At 41.7% G+C, this 17096-nt stretch overlaps 1 protein-coding gene and 1 pseudogene across 1 annotated transcript in view; both read left to right on the forward strand.

Annotated features, from left to right (window-relative positions):
- DZANK1 (double zinc ribbon and ankyrin repeat domains 1) overlaps positions 1-17096 on the forward strand; it is an 89965-nt gene that overhangs the window by 43050 nt on the left and 29819 nt on the right. The window contains exons 10-12 of the mRNA XM_017863708.1: positions 2499-2591; positions 14283-14405; positions 15524-15688. Of these exons, the coding sequence (XP_017719197.1) occupies positions 2499-2591; positions 14283-14405; positions 15524-15688 (381 nt within the window). The remainder of the gene's footprint in view (positions 1-2498; positions 2592-14282; positions 14406-15523; positions 15689-17096) is intronic.
- On the forward strand, positions 8212-10132 carry LOC108523187 (beta-1,3-galactosyl-O-glycosyl-glycoprotein beta-1,6-N-acetylglucosaminyltransferase-like; annotated as a pseudogene).

A 17096-nucleotide genomic window follows, 5' to 3' on the forward strand; every position in this document is an offset into this window, starting at 1 on the left:
AGCCAGGATGGTCTCGATCTCCTGACCTCGTGATCCGCCCGTCTCGGCCTCCCAAAGTGCTGGGATTACAGGCTTGAGCCACCGCGCCCGGCCTTATAAAATGATTTCTAACTGTGGGTCGTGGTCACTGCTCTAGAAAGAAGTGAGCCACGGCACGGTGTCAAAAGTCTCCACAAAAAAAAAAAAAAAAAAAAAAAAAAAAAAAAAAAAAAAAAAAAAAAACCCAACAAGTAGAAAAAAACCCGTCAACCAAGAAAGCTATGTTTAATAGGCCTGATGCAGTAAAGTAGACCATCACTTAGACAAGTTCGTAGTAGTATCTCAGAAGAAGGAAGGCAGGACAAGGTATTTAAAGGGAGTTAGTGCTGGACCCTAATGTAAACCATGGGCTGTGGGTGATAATGATGTGTCAATGATGTTCGCTGATTGTGACAAATGTACCACTTGGGTGTGGGATGTCCATAGTGTGGGGGAGACTGTGTCTGTGGGATGGGACAGGGTATACGAGAATCTTCTGTAATTTCCAGTCAATTTTGCTGTGAACCTTAAACTGCTCTAAAAATAAAGTTTATTAAAATTAAAAAAAACAGAATTTTGCAAGGCAGGGCGGGGACTGGGCAGAGTATGCACTGGGCCAAGTTATGAGAAGCAGTTTTGGATTATGAGCCCTGCAAGGTGAGGTCTTGAAGGAAGCTGTTGCACTTGAGAAGTAAGCAGTTTTAGTTGTTCTCCAGTTTTCTCTTCCTAGAGGAAGTATTTTCTGCAGCACACAGCAAGATTACTTTTATTTGATCTCAGTGTTTTTTAACATGAAGACAGGAAATTTGTCTCATTTCTCAATGGGTTTCACCAGATCTTTTCTGAGGCAACATCTTCAGGAAAGTCACAGCACTAAATCTCATAGATAAATGCTGGCCAATTGCTGATTAGGCTGTGGCAACTTTAAGTAACTTTGAAGAATGTTGGCCCCCAGGGAGTGTCAGGAACCATTGAGAGCAAGACTGTGATTCTCTGCCATTTCGAATAGCAGTCAGTTGGCCTCTGTCCTTTAGGAGTCGTTTAGATTGGCAACTGTGGTATGTTGGCTCAGTTCCTAGGAAAGCTTTGGAATCTTCCACTAAAATGGAGTTAACCAGACTTTGAAAGGCTGGGACTCCATAGAGCTACCTGGTGATATTGGAAATAAAACCCATGGAGTTAGGCTTTCTTTTTCTTGATCATCCACTTTACCTGTGCCAGCTTCTGAACACACTGTTGGATATATTAGTTTCGGGACACCTAGGGACCACAGTGCTGGACTAGAAAGGAACACTTGAGCACCGCTGGTCATTGACAATGGAAAAAGATTGTATCCTGAGAGAATAGAGTGGTCAGTAATGTGTTAGAAAACCTCTGAGAGCTGAGCTGTAGACTATTTTTACCATCATTTCTTTGTCTTTTGTTTTTCTCTGTGTTGCAACTTAACCCCAAGGTCCTGTCTTAGAAAGTTGTACTTACGGCCAGGCATGGTGGCTCACGCCTGTAATCCCAGCGCTTTGGGAGCTGAGGTGGGCAGATCACGAGGTCAGGAGTTCGAGACCAGCCTGACCAATATGGTGAAACCTCGTCTCTACTAAAAATACAAAAATTAGCCAGGCATGGTGGCACACGCCTGTAGTCCCAGCTACTAGCGAGGCTGAGGCAGAAGAATCACTTGAACCTGGGAGGTAGAGGTTTTAGTGAGCTGAGATTGTGCCACTGCTCGCCAGCCTGGGTGACAGAGTGAGACTCTGTCTCAAAAAAAAAAAAAAAGGAGGTCATACTTACCACTCTCTTTCTTTGGCAGTCTTTTCACTTCTTCCATCTCTAAGTAAAAACTACAGAGCAAACCTAAATTCATATTTAACATGAAGCCCCAGAGGGTAAACCTCAGTCCAAGAACCAGATTACTTGCAAATGCACAGATGAATCCCTTGCTGGTCTAGGGTCTTCTTTCTGTTTACTGTTGAAGCCATGAAATGGAACATCTACTCAGTGTCACAGTTTTCACACTAGAGAAACACACACACACACCCCCCCAACCTCACACATAACCAGTGCAGAATTTCCAGCTTACCTTTTGAAGACCAAATGAATACTCTTTTCAGTATGTTTGTTTGTTTGTGGTTTTGTTTCTTTTAAAACTACATTCAGGCTGGGCATGGTGGCTCACACCTATAATTCCAGCACTTTAGGGGGCTGAAGTGGGAAGATCACTTGAGGCCAGGAGCTGGACCCCAGACTGGGCAACACAGTCAGATCCCATCTCTACGAAAACAAATGAAAGAAAACAAAAAACAAAACCCTACAGATATTTGTCTGACACTATTTACAGTAACTCCTAAACCAATCCAATATTCAGGGCCTGGGTGCAATAATAGGGCCTGCAGCTGAATGACTGACAGAAAAGGCTGCTTGATGATTTCTTTGCACAGTTGTTTGCTCAGAGGAACATGTATTTCTTATTTTTTGTTCTTAAGGAGAAGGTAATTTGCCAGGCCTGTGGTACAGGAAATCCTGCTCACCTGAGATACTGTGTCACCTGTGAGGGGGCCCTGCCTTCATCACAAGAGGTAGGTTGATTGCATGTGCCCATCCTATATTTAGTGGCTACTATGTCAATGTTAACGATAATAGAGAAACAGAATCTGCCAAGGGGGTTGGGGAGAGAGAGCAAAAAAGCTTCTCATGGTAAACTGAAAGCAAGATTTCCATATGTGGGGAGAACTTTATATCAACACAAAATTATTTTCAAAGTCTTAACTTCAAGAGGATTGAGTGAAATCAATATTTTTGTATGATTTTGTTTAATAACTTTGCATGGGAGGCTGGCATTAGCCTGTGGGGAAGTGAACTCATTCACATTTCATTACAGACAGGTATGTCTTTGTCATCCCCTCCACCTTCCCACACCCCATAGGCCATTGTCTCTCATTGACTGTGTGCACACTGCTTTTTGAAATTGAGAACATTGTAGCCACCTATTTCTTGGGTTTCCTGCCAGCCTATTTTGATTGTTGGAGTGAAGGAATAGGAGTATATGCACTTTAAATATAGTGATGATCTATTTTATGTTTATAAAATGTTTCTGATGAAAATTAAAATGACTTCCAGGTGACTCTTGCTTTGTACCAGGAAGAAGCTGGCATTTACTAGCCAACTTAGAAGAAAAAACTTGCTTCTTCTGGGTTGCTGTGTATGTTTTTGATTGTTTGTAGGATTTGTTCTCATCTCAGAGAGATTCCTCATGAAACTGGACAATGTGGTTAGTATGGTCTACAGCAGCGGTCCCCAACCTTTTTGGCATCAGGGACTGGTTTTGTAGAAGACAGTTTTTCCATGGACCTGGTTGGGGGATGGATTCAGGATGAAACTGCTCCTCCTCAGATCATCAGTCACGAGTTAGATTCTTATAACCTAGATCCGTCACGTGCATGGTTCACATTTGGGTTCGCGCTCCTATGAGAATGGAATGCTGCCACTGATCTGATAGGAGGTGGGGCACTCACCTCCTGCTCTGCAGCCCAGTTCCTAACAAGCCATGGATCCATACAGGTCCATGGTCCGGGGGTTGGGGACCCCTGGTCTGCCTGATTAGTATCAAATGGGTGTGTACTAGTTTCCTAAGCACCATCAACTAGGTGGCTAACAACGACAGAAATCTATTGTCTTACAGCTCTGGAGGCTAGAAGTCTAAAGTCAAGGTGTTGGCAGGGCCACACTCCCTCTGAAGGTGCTGGGGAATGAACCGTTCCATCTCCTCCCCCAGCTTCTGATAGCCTCAAGCTTCCCTTGGCTTCTAGATGCAGCACTCCAGTCTCTGCCTTTGCCATCCCGTGGAGCTCTCCCTCTGTGTCTGCCTGTGTGTATATGCCACTGTGTCCAGGTTTCCCTTTTTCATAAGGACACCAGTCACACTGGATTAGGGCATACCCTAATGACCACATTTTAACTTGATTACTTCTGTACAGACCTTTTTCCAAGTAACGTCTCATTTTGAGGTACTGGGAGTTAGGACTTCAACTTATCTTTTTCTGGGCAGACAGAATTTGACCTATAACAGTGGAGTTGGACAAGATACCTTTTTTTTCTTTTGAGATGGAGTCTCGCTCTCACCCAGGCTGGAGTGCAGTGGTGCAGTCTCAGCTCACTGCAACCTCTGCCTCCCGGGTTCAAGCGATTCTCCTGCCGCAGCCTCCTGAGTAGCTGGGATTACAGGTGCATGCCACCATGCCTGGCTAATTTTTGTATTTTTAGTAGAGACGGGGTTTCACCATGTTGGCCAGGCTGGTCTCAAACGCGTGACCTCGTGATCCGCCCACCTCGGCCCCCCAAAGTGCTGGGAATTACACGCTTGAGTCACTGTGCCCTCTGACAAGATACCTTTTAATGTCGTCTAATCACAGACAGTCTAAGAGTAGTTGATTTGAAGGAACTTCTTTTGTTTCCAGCTTTATTGAGATATAATGTATATGCAATAAAATTCATCTATTTTAATTGTACAGTTTGATGAATTTTGGTAATTATATATAGCCATTTTAACCACCACCACAGTGAAGATATTTAACAGTTCCATTTACCCTGAAAAGTTTTCTCATTCTTCTTTCTAGTTGAGCCACTTCCCTGGTCACTAGACCCAAAAAATACAGATCTGTTTTGACACTGTGATTTTGTCTTTTATAGAAGTATGTAGTTTTTTGTGAGTGCTTCATTTCCTTCACTTAGCAGAATGTTTTTGAGGCTCATTCATGTTGTTGCATGTATTAATTTGTTTTTCATTTTGATTGTTGAGTAGTATTCCTCAGTATGGATATACTGGTTGATTTATCCACAGGTACTCATGCTGTTTCCAGTGCTGGCACATTATGAATAATGCTGCGTTACATGCAAATCTCTGTGTGGGCATAGTTTTCATTTTCCTTAGGTAAATACCTAGGAGTAGGATTGCTGGGTCCTATTTAAGCGCATGTTTAATTTTATAAGGTACTGCCCTGTATGAAACTGGAACCTTCATATATGGCTGGTGGGAACACAAGTGGTATACCTTCATATATAGCTGGCATATCACTTGTGTTTCTACTAGCAATATATAAAGGTTCCAGTATCTCTACATCATCTCCAACACTTACTATCACCTGTCTTTTATTTTTTCTCCTTCCTTCCTTCCTTCCTTCCTTCCTTCCTTCCTTCCTTCCTTCCTTCCTTCCTTCTTTCCTTTCTTTTTTTTGTCGTTGTTGAGATGGAGTCTCACTGTCGCCCAGGCTGGAGTGCAGTGGCACAATCTTGGGTTACTGCAACCTCCACCTTCCGGGTTCAAGCCATTCTCCTGCCTCAGCCTCCCAAGTAGCTGGGACTACAGGCGCCCGCCACCATGCCTGGCTAATTTTTTTGTTGTATTTTTAGTAGAGATGGGGTTTCACCATATTGGCCAGGCTGGTTTCGAACTCCTGACCTCAGGCGATCCGCCCGCCTCGGCCTCCCAAAGTGCTGGCATTACAGGTGCCCAGCCGGCGCCTGGCTGGTATCACCAATCATTTTAATCATGATATTCCCTTTTTACCATTTTAATGTATGTAGGATCTGTAGTGATATTATTCCCCTCTTTCATGCCTGATACTTATAATATGTGTGTCCTTTCTTGTTTTTTTTTTTTTGAGATGGAGTCTCGCTCTGCCACCCAGGCTGGAGTGCAGTGGCCGGATCTCAGCTCACTGCAAGCTCTGCCTCCCAGGTTTACGCCATTCTCCTGCCTCAGCCTCCCGAATAGCTGGGACTACAGGCGCCCGCCTCGTCGCCCGGCTAGTTTTTTTTGTATTTTAAGTAGAGACAGGGTTTCACCGTATTAGCCAGGATGGTCTCGATCTCCTGACCTCGTGATCCGCCCGTCTCGGCCTCCCAAAGTGCTGGGATTACAGGCTTGAGCCACCGCGCCCGGCCTGTGTGTTCTTTCTTTATCATTCCCTCTCTCTCTGTCTGGCTTGTACATTTTATTGATCTTTTCAAAGAACTAGCTTCTGGTTCATTCATTTGCTCTATTTTTTTGAATCCTATTTTTTTTTATTTTGCCTCTTTATTATTTTTATTATTTTTTCTTTGGTTTAATGCTGATTAAATCTTTTTCCCAGTTTTAAGGTGAGAACTCAAATTATTAATTTCAAATTTTTTTCTTATTTTCGTAAACACAACACTATAATTTCTAAAAGCAACTCCTTATTTAGCAACCATCCTATGCTTATTTTCATTATAATTCAGTTTAAAATGTTTTCTCCATTTATCAATGATTTCTTTTTGACCTCATGTTATTTATTTAATTTCCAAAAACATATGAGCCTTTCTCTGTTGATCTTATTCTTATTGCAGCGTCAAAATTTAAATTCCATTAATTGATCCAGAGAGCACACTCTGATATCAATTTCAGTTGTTTAAATTGATGAGGTTAATTTTATGTTCCAAGCATCTAAAACTTGGAAACGATACCAGGTGCCATTTTGAAAAGAATGCTTGTGAGTGGAGTATTCTATAATATCAAAAATCAAGGTGGAGGTTGCACAAGATATAACATTATAGTTGCTTATTTTTGCTCTAGTTTTTCTAGCAAAATTAATGAAAAAGGGGTATGGAAAGCCTCAACTATAGGACGGTGAAAGACCTTGTACCATTAAAAACTTAAAAAAACATGATGCGCAAGGGAAACTGAAGCAAGAACAACAAATACATCCATTGCATTCACTTAAATGACAGGAAACAATTCTGAGAAGAGCCATTGCTTAGGTTGTTCATTGTTGTGTGAACATCGTGCATGCTACAGTATTTCACAGCTAGATGGTGTAACCTACTACAGTACGTTAGGCTATTCTGGTAATACCCTATTGCTCCTAGGTTGCCAAACTTTTACTCCAATACTCTAGGCCCAATCGTTAATACAAACCCACAAGGCTGTTAGAGGTTTTGGGCTTCTATAAAAATGTGAATGGGCCCACTGCTCTATGCTTGCAGTTTTTGTTGACCAAAAATGTCATTATGCCTGCCGCTGCGAATGACTGTAAAATGGAAAGATATCCCATGTTCATGGACTGGATTTGGGAATTTAATACTGTTAAAATGTCCATACTACCTAAAGAGATATCTACAGATTGGAATGCCAATCTCATATCAAAATTTTGTGACATTTTTCACAGAAATAGAAAAAAAATCTTTAAATTTGTTTGGAACCCAAAAGACCCTGGAAAGTAGCCAAAGCAATTTGAGGGGGAAAAAAAAAAAAAATGAACAAAAAAACAGAGATAATCACACTTCCTGCAGCTACTATAAAAAAAGCTATTACAGGCTAAAAAAAAAATTAAAATAATCCTTTTTTTATTTTTTTTTTTTTTCCTTGAAAAATTGGCTGGGCACCAGAAGTATTTGCGATTTTAGGTTTTCTGGAACTTTGAAAATATTGTGTATTTATAATGAGATAATGCTTGTTGATGGGAAACCCAAGTCTAAAAACATGAAAATTTCTTTTTTCTCTATAACGATGTTATACAAATGGCCTGAAAGATAATTTTTATATAATATTTTTAAATAATAATAATAATGAAACAAAGTTTTGACTGCATTTCAACTGTGACCCATCACATAGGTCAGTTTGGGTTTAGGAGTATTTTAGATTTTAGATTTTCAGATTAGAGATGTCCAGCATATAGTAATCAAAACAGACATGTAGACCAATGGACCAGAATAGAGAGCCCAGAAATAAATTCATGCAGCTACCATCAATTGATTTTTCAACTAAGGTGCCAAGAACACACAATGGGGAAAGGATAGTCTCTTCAGTAAGTGGTGTTGGGAAAACTGGATATTTACACACAGAAGAATGAAATTAGATCCTTATCTTACACCATATACTAAAATCAGCACAAAATGGATTAAACTGAAAAACTTCTACCAGAAAACAAAGGGGAAAAGCTCATGACATTAGTCTGGGCAATGATTTTTTTGGATATGACCCCCAAAACACTGGCAACAAAAGCAAAAAATAGACAAATAGAATTACAACAAACTAAAAAGCTTCTGCACGGCAAAGGAAGCAATCAACAGTTACAAGACAACCTACAGAATGGAAGAAAATATGTTCAAACTATACGTCTGTTAAGGGATTAATATCCAACACATATAAGGAACTCAAACAACTCAATAGTAAGTAAACAATCAACCTTATTTAAAAATGGGCAAAGGGCGCAGTCCTGCATGGCTTCTGCTAGCAGAAGCTGCATGGTAGGGCAACCTCCTGTGCTCTGGGGTCAGATGACACTCCAAGGTGGATGAGGCACCTATAAATCCAGCTGAGCATTGCAGGCCACCCAGGGAGAGATTTTTTAAAAGCCTATTATTCCTGGATGCCTGGTACATTTAAGATGCCTGACAGCATGAACAGTACTTGGAATAAGTGCAGGATGTCACCTGGAATCAGAGCCGTAAGTGATCTGGACTTTCCTTAATTCTAAATGCGGCATTCTTCATTTCAAGATGCCTTTGCGCTTCTGATGAATGCAAACTGACAACCCTCAAGGCCACAACGGAGGGGAAATAGTTGGTGCTTAACGCCTAGAAGACTGCCCTTAACAAAGCAAAGTCCCTGATTGGCATTTGAAATGCTGAGGCAGTTGCTGTGGAGGAGACATTTTTCTTATCCCACTAAGTACGACTTTGTGGTTCTTATCTTTTCTCTAGTCACCACTGTTTTAAGGATTCATCAAAAGTCCAAATCTGTAAGTGTCACATACATGGAGCTTGTTGGAGAGAATCCTAGTAGTCATATTAATTGTACCAAAATTTTATAGGAGGAGGTAGATGAAATCCAAAAGGTAAAACTTGAGATGCTAACAGTGAAATTTACAAAGTGCCCTCGGTATATACCTGACGGCTGTATCAATATGACCGGTTATGTACTTCTTGTACTTCTTTCATCAAGAGATGCAGATATATTGTAGAACCCCTTAAGAAGGAAGAGGTGAGGTTTCCAATAGCATATTCTATACTGGTTCATTACAAAATTGAAATGCTTGATAGGCTCTGGAGAGCCATGTATATGCCTAGGAATTTCTATTGCATTCATGTGGACAAAAAAATCAGAGGATTGCTTTTTAGCTCCAGTGATGGGCATTGTGTCATTTCAGTAACATCTTTGTGGTCTGTCAGTTGAAGAGTCTGGTTTATGCCTTGTGGAGTTGGGTTCTGGCTGACCTCAACTGCATGAGGGACCTCTGCACAGTGAGTGCAGACTGGAAGTACTTAATACATCTTTGTAGTATGGATTTTCCTGTTAAAATCAACCTAAAATCGTTAGGAAGCTCAGGTTGTTAATGGGTGAAGACAATCTCAAAGCCAAGAGGATGCCATCCAATAAAGAAAGGTGGAAAAAGTGGTATGCAGATGTTAATGGAAAGCTGACACACATGGCGACTGTCAAAGGGCATCCTCCACTTGAAGCACCCTTTTTTTCAGGCAGTGTCTATTTTGTGGTCAGTAGGGAGTATGTGGGGCATGTGCTAGAGGATGAAATAACCCAAAAGTTTATGGAGTGGGTGTGAGGCACAGACAGCCCAGGTAAGTATCTCTAGGCCATCATCCAAAGGATCGCTGAAGTCCCTGGCTCATTCACTTTAAACCGTAAGTATGAGTTGTCTGGCGTGCATGTGGTTGCTAGGTTTGTCAACTGGCAGTACTCAGAGGATGATGTTACCAAGGGTGCTCCTTACCCACCTGCATTGGGGTCTCCATGTACTCAGCATGCATTTTCAGAGCCAGCAACTTGAATTGGATGCTGTATAAGCACCTATGGGTGCAAGCCCATACGTTTGATATGGATGTTGACCTCCTTGCCACTCAGTGTTTGGATAAGCATCTGAGGCATAAAGCTTTGGAGACTTCAAAACACTGACCATTATTAGCAACTTTGGGAATAAGAAGAAGGATGCACAAAATGCCCACTATCTCATTCCTCTTCCTTGTCAATAAGCATTAGTTGTTTGGGGTCCTGTTTGGGCCAGGGACTCTAAGTCTTCATGTCAGAGAAGCTGCATGTTTTCTGCAGAGCACAGTTAGCTAGAAAGGTGTTATAATTTCTACTTTAAACAATTATAAGGGTTTGTAAGGGAATTAAGAGGAAAAAACCAAAAAAAAAAAGCTTTTTTTTTTTTTTTTTTTTTTTTGTATTTACACCAATATTTATTTTTACCGTTTCTGATGTTCTTTTCTCTGTGGACCTGAGTTTCTCTCTGGTATCGTATCCCTTCACACAGAGGAACTCCCTTTGTCACTTCTTAGAGTGCAGGTCTGCAGGCAGTGATTTCTCTTGGTTCTCTTTTACCTGAAAATGTCTTTATTTCAACTTCATTCTCAAAGAGTATTTTTGATGGATATATAATTCTGGGCTGACAGTTATTTTCTTTCCGAACTTCAAAGGTGTTCCACACTCTTCTGGTCTCCATGCTTTTTGCTCAAAAGTCAGATGTAAATCAAATTGACATTTTCACGTATGGGATGTGGGATGTGTCATTTTTCTCTTGCTGCTTTTTTTTTTCTTTTTTTTTTTGAGATGGAGTCTCGCTCTGTCGCCCAGGCTGGAGTGCAGTGGCCGGATCTCAGCTCACTGCAAGCTCCGCCCCCCCGGGTTTACGCCATTCTCCTGCCTCAGCCTCCCGAGTACCTGGGACTACAGGCGCCCGCCACCACGCCCGGCTAGTTTTTTGTGTTTTTTAGTAGAGACGGGGTTTCACCGTGTTAGCCAGATGGTCTCAATTTCCTGACCTCGTGATCCGCCCATCTGGGCCTCCTAAAGTGCTAGGATTACAGGCATGAGCCACCGCGCCCGGCTCTTGCTGCTTTTAAGGTTTGCTTTTTATTGTTGGTTTTCAGCAGTTTGGCTTTAATGTGCTTTAGTGTGAACTTATTCTGGTTGGTGTTCATTTAGAATCTTGTAGCTATAAATTTCTGTCTTTCATCAGATTTGGGAATTGTTCGGCCATGATTTCTTTAGTTTTCCACTCCACTCATTTTCTACTCCCCATCTGGAAGTCCATGTACACACCTGTTGAATTGTCTGATATTATCTAATAGGTCCCCAAGGTTCTGTTCTTTTTTTGTTGTTGTTCTTTTCTTTTTTTGAGATGGAGTCTCACTCTGTCATCCAGGCTGGAGTGCAGTGGCGCAATCTCAGCTCACTGCAACCTCCGCCTGCATAAAATTCCTCAACATACTAAATACCAAGAAAAAAATTTGAGGGGAGGAGGGACAGAAAGTTTGGTCTCCATTCAGATATTTTGCCTTTAGCTGAGCTGCTTCAAGCCTATTCTGTACATATGTTGTTCAGGGATTGGTAAGAGATCTGAATACACAGAGAAGATCTCCTCTCTGTCTTGTTTCTTTCTGGGAACTCCCTGCCTTTTTAGCTGTCAAATATTCCCCAGCTTCAGTTTTCTGGTTCTCCTGGCCAGAAATACTGCCTTGTGCCCACCACTTCACATGCGCTATGTAGACTACCCTTAGCTCCAGGCTGAAAACCGTGACGATGTGACTGACTTTGTATAACTCCCCTCCTGCTTATATGTACTTGCTGCAACTTTACCTGCTTCTGTTCATTCTCCACTGCCTTCATGTATTATCAACAGATTTTTTTTTTTTTGAGACAGAGTCATGCTCTGTCGCCCAGGCTGGAGTACAGTGGTGTGATCTCGACTCACTGCAACCTCTGCCTCCTGGGTTCAAGTGATTCTCCTGCCTCAGCCTCCCAAGTAGCTGGGATTACAGGCATGTGCCACCACGCCCAGCTAATGTTTTTATTTTTAGTAGAGACGGTGTTTCACCATGTTGGCCAGACTGGTCTCAAACTCCTGACCTCCAGTGATCCCCTCACTTCGGCCTCCCAAAGTGCTGGGATTGCAGGTGTGAGCCACCGCACCCGGCCTATTATCAGCAGATTTTATAGTTATTTTCTGTATTTTCATTTGTTATGGTCTTATGCTATCATTACCAGAAGGAAAAATCTGTAGTTTTTTTTTTTAAGACGATTTTTATTATATACGATGTGTCTCTTCTTCAGAACTGAGACTAAAAACAAACTAATGAGATGGTGAATTTCATCAGAAAACACATCCATTTCCAAATCAAAGCTGCTGTAATTTTAGGGTTGTCTTTTGTTGAGAGTTGTTTGTCTGTTAATGTGGTCTTAGACTTGATATCACTCTCTCATCATAAAATGACACTCTAATTTTTTCCAAGGCACCAGAAGAAATAGTGAGATTGGGACAGCATAAAAATGGGAAACAGTGGAACTTCTGGAATTCTTGGAATATTCTTACGGATAGATTTCAGTAAATTGCAAGCAAAAAATTTTCTCAGACATCCTTTCCTCAGGCATTCAGGACTTCTTATGTAAATAATAAAACCATTTAAATTGATTTTATTAACTGTCAGTGATGTAACTGTTTCTGGGTCTCATCTATCAACAAAACTATTTTCAGAACAATCCCAAAGTTGAATTTGTTCTAAAAATTGTATTTCTATCTGAATGGTATATCAGAGCTTAGATGTCACAGGATAGTACTTATCTCTGTAGTCCATAGGAGTCACAATGTATGTTCATTCTGATAGCTTTATGTCTTTTCTTTGTTTAGCAGCATTAATATGATGGGGTAAGGTAACTTTCCTTTCTCTTCATTTTTTTGTTTTGTTTTTTGATCAGTAAGACTACCAGAAAGATAACTTTTCTTTCTTTAAAGCAATGTTGTATTTAAAAGCCACTAGAACAGTCAGTACATTTCCATGAAAAGTCTGAAGGCTTTGTATTTAGAAATCCAGGCCAGCAAGCTTTATGCCAAAATCCTGTCTTAAGGATAGGACAATTGAAATGTAAGTTCTGAAGCAAAAGTTTGCAGAGCATTTCTTTTTGATTTACCTGAAGGAGTTTCCCTCTAACTGCACAGAAATGAAGGCAAGTGCACACAAAGAGGGCCTCTGTTCTCGGGTGTCTGCGGATGCTGGGGGCTGATGTGGCCTCTCTTGGATAGGTTTCTATTCTAGATAACAGAGCAGTCCCTGAAGCAAAACAGGATATAGCTGGGCGGATAGCGTGAACTAAAATGTTTGTCTTTAGGGAAAGTGCCCTCAGCAAATATTTTCCCTGGTGTGCGCATTCTTAGTATTGTGGCAATACACACACCCAGTTACCAATTGAATCAATCATTCATTGACTCAGTAAAACCATTTGAATGACTCCCATGTGCCAAGATGTCAGGAGTGTCCTAGTGGGGGGAATAAAAGTGAAATTATAGTCATTTCTCCTGAAGAAACCAGGTTCTAGTGGAAAGCAAGGTGGGACAGGAAGGAAGCTGGCTGGTGGAACTTGGCCCAGTGCTAAGCATTCCTATCCACTTAACTGTGGGTAATCGTCTGAAACTCCCTACAGACCTGGGAAGAAGCTATTGTATTGAAGGGGCTGTGTGGAGTTAGGGAGAGAAGCCAGGCTTTAGAGTCAGATGACCCGTGCATCTCACCCTCTCTGAGTCCCCGTGCTCTCCCGCCGTAAGATGGGGACAGTGACGGCTCCACCTCCCAGGTCTGCCGTGGGCCTGCCGGGACTGCTGTGAGGGTGCAGGGCAGTGTGGGAACAGAGCCTGCACATGGTGGGTGGTCAGGTAGCAGCCACTGTGCTGTCACTCCCATTTGGGAAGTGAGCAAGTCTCTTACCAGGCAATAGTGAGGAAGCAGCAGGAACAGATTCAAATCTAGGTTTACCTAACATAGGCCCAGGAATTCTCACGAAACAATTCTTCCTCTGTCCCCAATATAAAATAATTGTTCTCAGGTGTCAAGAGTGGGAAATCAAGTCACACTTTTCTGTGGAAACCAAAACTCCAAAGGATAGAAGATAAGCCTCAATCGTGGCCCCTCGGGTAGTTTAGCTCTCTTCTTCCTTCATTAATATTGTTCTGTTAAATCAACAGTAGGGCTTGCTATCCTTGATATTGAGAAATATTAAGATATGCAAGGCACCAGTTTCATTGACTTTCTGTGATCTCCATGAAGGAATGTGTGCTCTGTGTACTAATTTATTAACTGGTGAAACCTATCATAGCTGTACTCCTTTGGGCAAAAAAAAAAAAAAAAAATTGTATTTCCAGGGCTCATATTGTCTGGGGGCTTTTCATCTTTTTTGAATTGCGAGGAGGATTAGAGAATATAGTACTGATCCTGCCTTTAAATGCCATTTCATTCACCAGTCGATATGCAATGGGGATAAAGCCCCTCCTCCACCCACTCAGAGAGGGGGGACCATCTCCTGCTCCAGATGTGGTCGTTGGAATCTCTGGGAGGCGTCCTTCTGCGGCTGGTGTGGAGCCATGGTGGGTATTTTAAAACAGATTCTGTATACTGAGCACCTGGAGAGAACCAGGCACTTCTTCCATGGCCTTGCAGAAATCACTTCTTGTGATTTTGCCACTGGTACCTATAACCTAAGAATCTGGAGATAGGGATAATTAATTTTCTTACATTGAGAGCCATCTCTGGTGACGGTTTTGATTTCCTTTTCTTTGAGGTTAAACCTTTTCACTAATTTATTGACTGCCGGCATTTTTAAAAATGAATTGTGTCTGCCTGCCTCTATAATAAAACACTCAAGACTATGTATTTATTCATTTATCTAAGTATCACATGCAAATAATAAGAAAGTTTTAGAGTGAAGGGTTAATCTCCTTTCTCTTTTTTTTTTTTTTTGAGACGAGTCCCGCTCTGTCGCCAGGCTGGATGCAGTGCCGGATCTCAGCTCACTGCAAGCCTCCGCCTCCCGGGTTTCGCCATTCTTTTCTGCCTCAGCCTCCGGAGTAGCTGGGAGTACAGGCGCCCGCCACCTCACTCGGCTAGTTTTTTGTATTTTTTAGTAGAGACGGGGTTTCACCGGGTTAGCCAGGATGGTCTCGATCTCCTGACTTCGTGATCCGCCCGTCTCGGCCTCCCAAAGTGCTGGGATTACAGACTTGAGCCACCGCGCCCGGCCTCGGTTAATCTCCTTTCTAAGTCCCACAGTTCTCCTCTCAGAAGCAGTTGCTCATATCCAGTTCTTGAGATGTTCTTTCAGCTTTTCAATGCATGTATAAGTAAACTGGTGCTATGAACACTGATCCAATTATTTTCACCTAGCAATATGTCTTGTTAGTAACCTCCTCATTCTTTTCAGTGGCTTCATAATCCATTGTTTGTATGTATGGACTGTAATATATTTAGACCATCCCTATTGCTGGACATGCCTGTTGTTTTCAGTGATTTCTTTTAAAACCACAGTGCTTTAGGGGTTGACCTGAAGTACACTTCTTTCTGTACTTGACCATCTGCAGGATAAATTCTGGAAGGTAGAATGGCTGGGTCAGAGAGTGTGGGCATATGTTAATTTGTATGGTATGACAATAATTTACATGGGGAAATTAAAACTCTAATATTCATGAGGATATTTTCTATCCTCTAGCTTGGCATTCCTGCTGGCTGCTCTGTTTGCCCTAAATGTGGGGCCAGCAATCACCTGTCTGCCCGATTCTGTGGCTCCTGTGGTATTTGTGTGAAGTCCTTGGTGAAACTTAGCTTGGATAGAAGCCTGGCTCTGGCTGCTCAGGAACCTGGCTCTTTTTCTGAGGTGAGGCCTCCCCTGTAGTAAGAACTGGTACCCGGGAAGAGGCTGTAACTCTGAATGTGTGTGCTCTACCCTGTGAATCAACCCGGGGAAGAGACCCAAAACTTTTAGAACTTTCACATGGAATTTCAACTAGGTGTGTAAATAAATGCAGTCAATTTAGATTTTAAACACTTGAATGATTTCTTCAGAAATCAAAGATCTAAATGGGCATATTTGCGTGTAGTAAATTGAGGTCTATGCCATTGCATTTGCAAGGCCGTGGACATAATGCCACTTTAGTGGCTTTAAAATACATGAGATAGAATGCACTTCTCTGGAATTTCTTATGTAGCATTCTGAGAACTTTTCCTTCCCCTTGTTTATATTTTAGAAAACTTAGGTATATAAGATTGCTTTTGTAATTTATAACAGCTGGGCATAGTTTGAGGAAAATGTCACCAGGTTATTTTTAGAAGTATTTAAGCTCTAACAATTGGCTTTGTGTTAGATTTTTATAATTATTTTATAAATTTCTCTAAGCTGGATAAAGACTTTTCATGTTTCCTCTTATCTCTTTATTATAAGAAGTTAAAGATTCATAATTATTAGAGGATGCACTCAGCACTTTGTATGCAGTTTTAGGGAGTTCATGACCTTCTTTTGTGAGACGGAGTCTTGCTCTGTTGCTCAGGCTGGAGTGCAGTGGTACAATTTTGGCTCACTGCAACCTCCGCCTCCCAGGTTCAAGCGATTCTGCTGCCTCAGTCTCCTGAGTAGCTAGGATTACAGGCACATGCCACCATGCCCGACTAATTTTTGCATTTTTAGTAGAGATGGGGTTTCACCATGTTGGTCGGGCTGATCTCGAACTCCTGACCTCGTGATCCACCCACCTCGGCCTCCCAAAGTGCTGAGATTACAGGTGTGAGCCACTGCACCCAGCCGTTCATGGCTTTCATAACCTAGTTTGAAAGATTTAAATCCTAGACTGCCACTAGCCCTTACTCCTTTGTGCAAATGAAACAAAGGTGTTCTTTTCTCAAGACACTTGACTGCCATCTATTGGAAATTGCTTGTAATATACTGGTTTTTCTACTAGAAAAATTATCCTACTATGCAAATATATGATGTTCACCATGTGAATGGTGCTACTTTGAATGCAGTGACGTTGTGCAGTGCACAACTTTTCATGGTAGTCCTCTCAGGTCCACAGGAGAGTATGTTAGAGAAAATGTTGGTGACCAGTGGCCGAGTGTGGATGAGTAGTGAAGTCTATGCTCTATTGCATTATAGAGCTGAAAAGGATATCAAGCAGGCCAGCAAACACCCCTGGATTTGTTGAATTTTAGGTAATAAATGGCTAATCATGGATCAGGCTGGAAGTTGCTGGGAAAGACAGGAGCAAGGAAGATGAGCCAAAGACTGGAAA

The sequence above is a fragment of the Rhinopithecus bieti genome, unplaced genomic scaffold, assembly GCF_001698545.2.
Source record: "Rhinopithecus bieti isolate Rb0 unplaced genomic scaffold, ASM169854v2 scaffold_72481, whole genome shotgun sequence".
NCBI classification, from domain to species: Eukaryota; Metazoa; Chordata; class Mammalia; order Primates; family Cercopithecidae; genus Rhinopithecus; species Rhinopithecus bieti.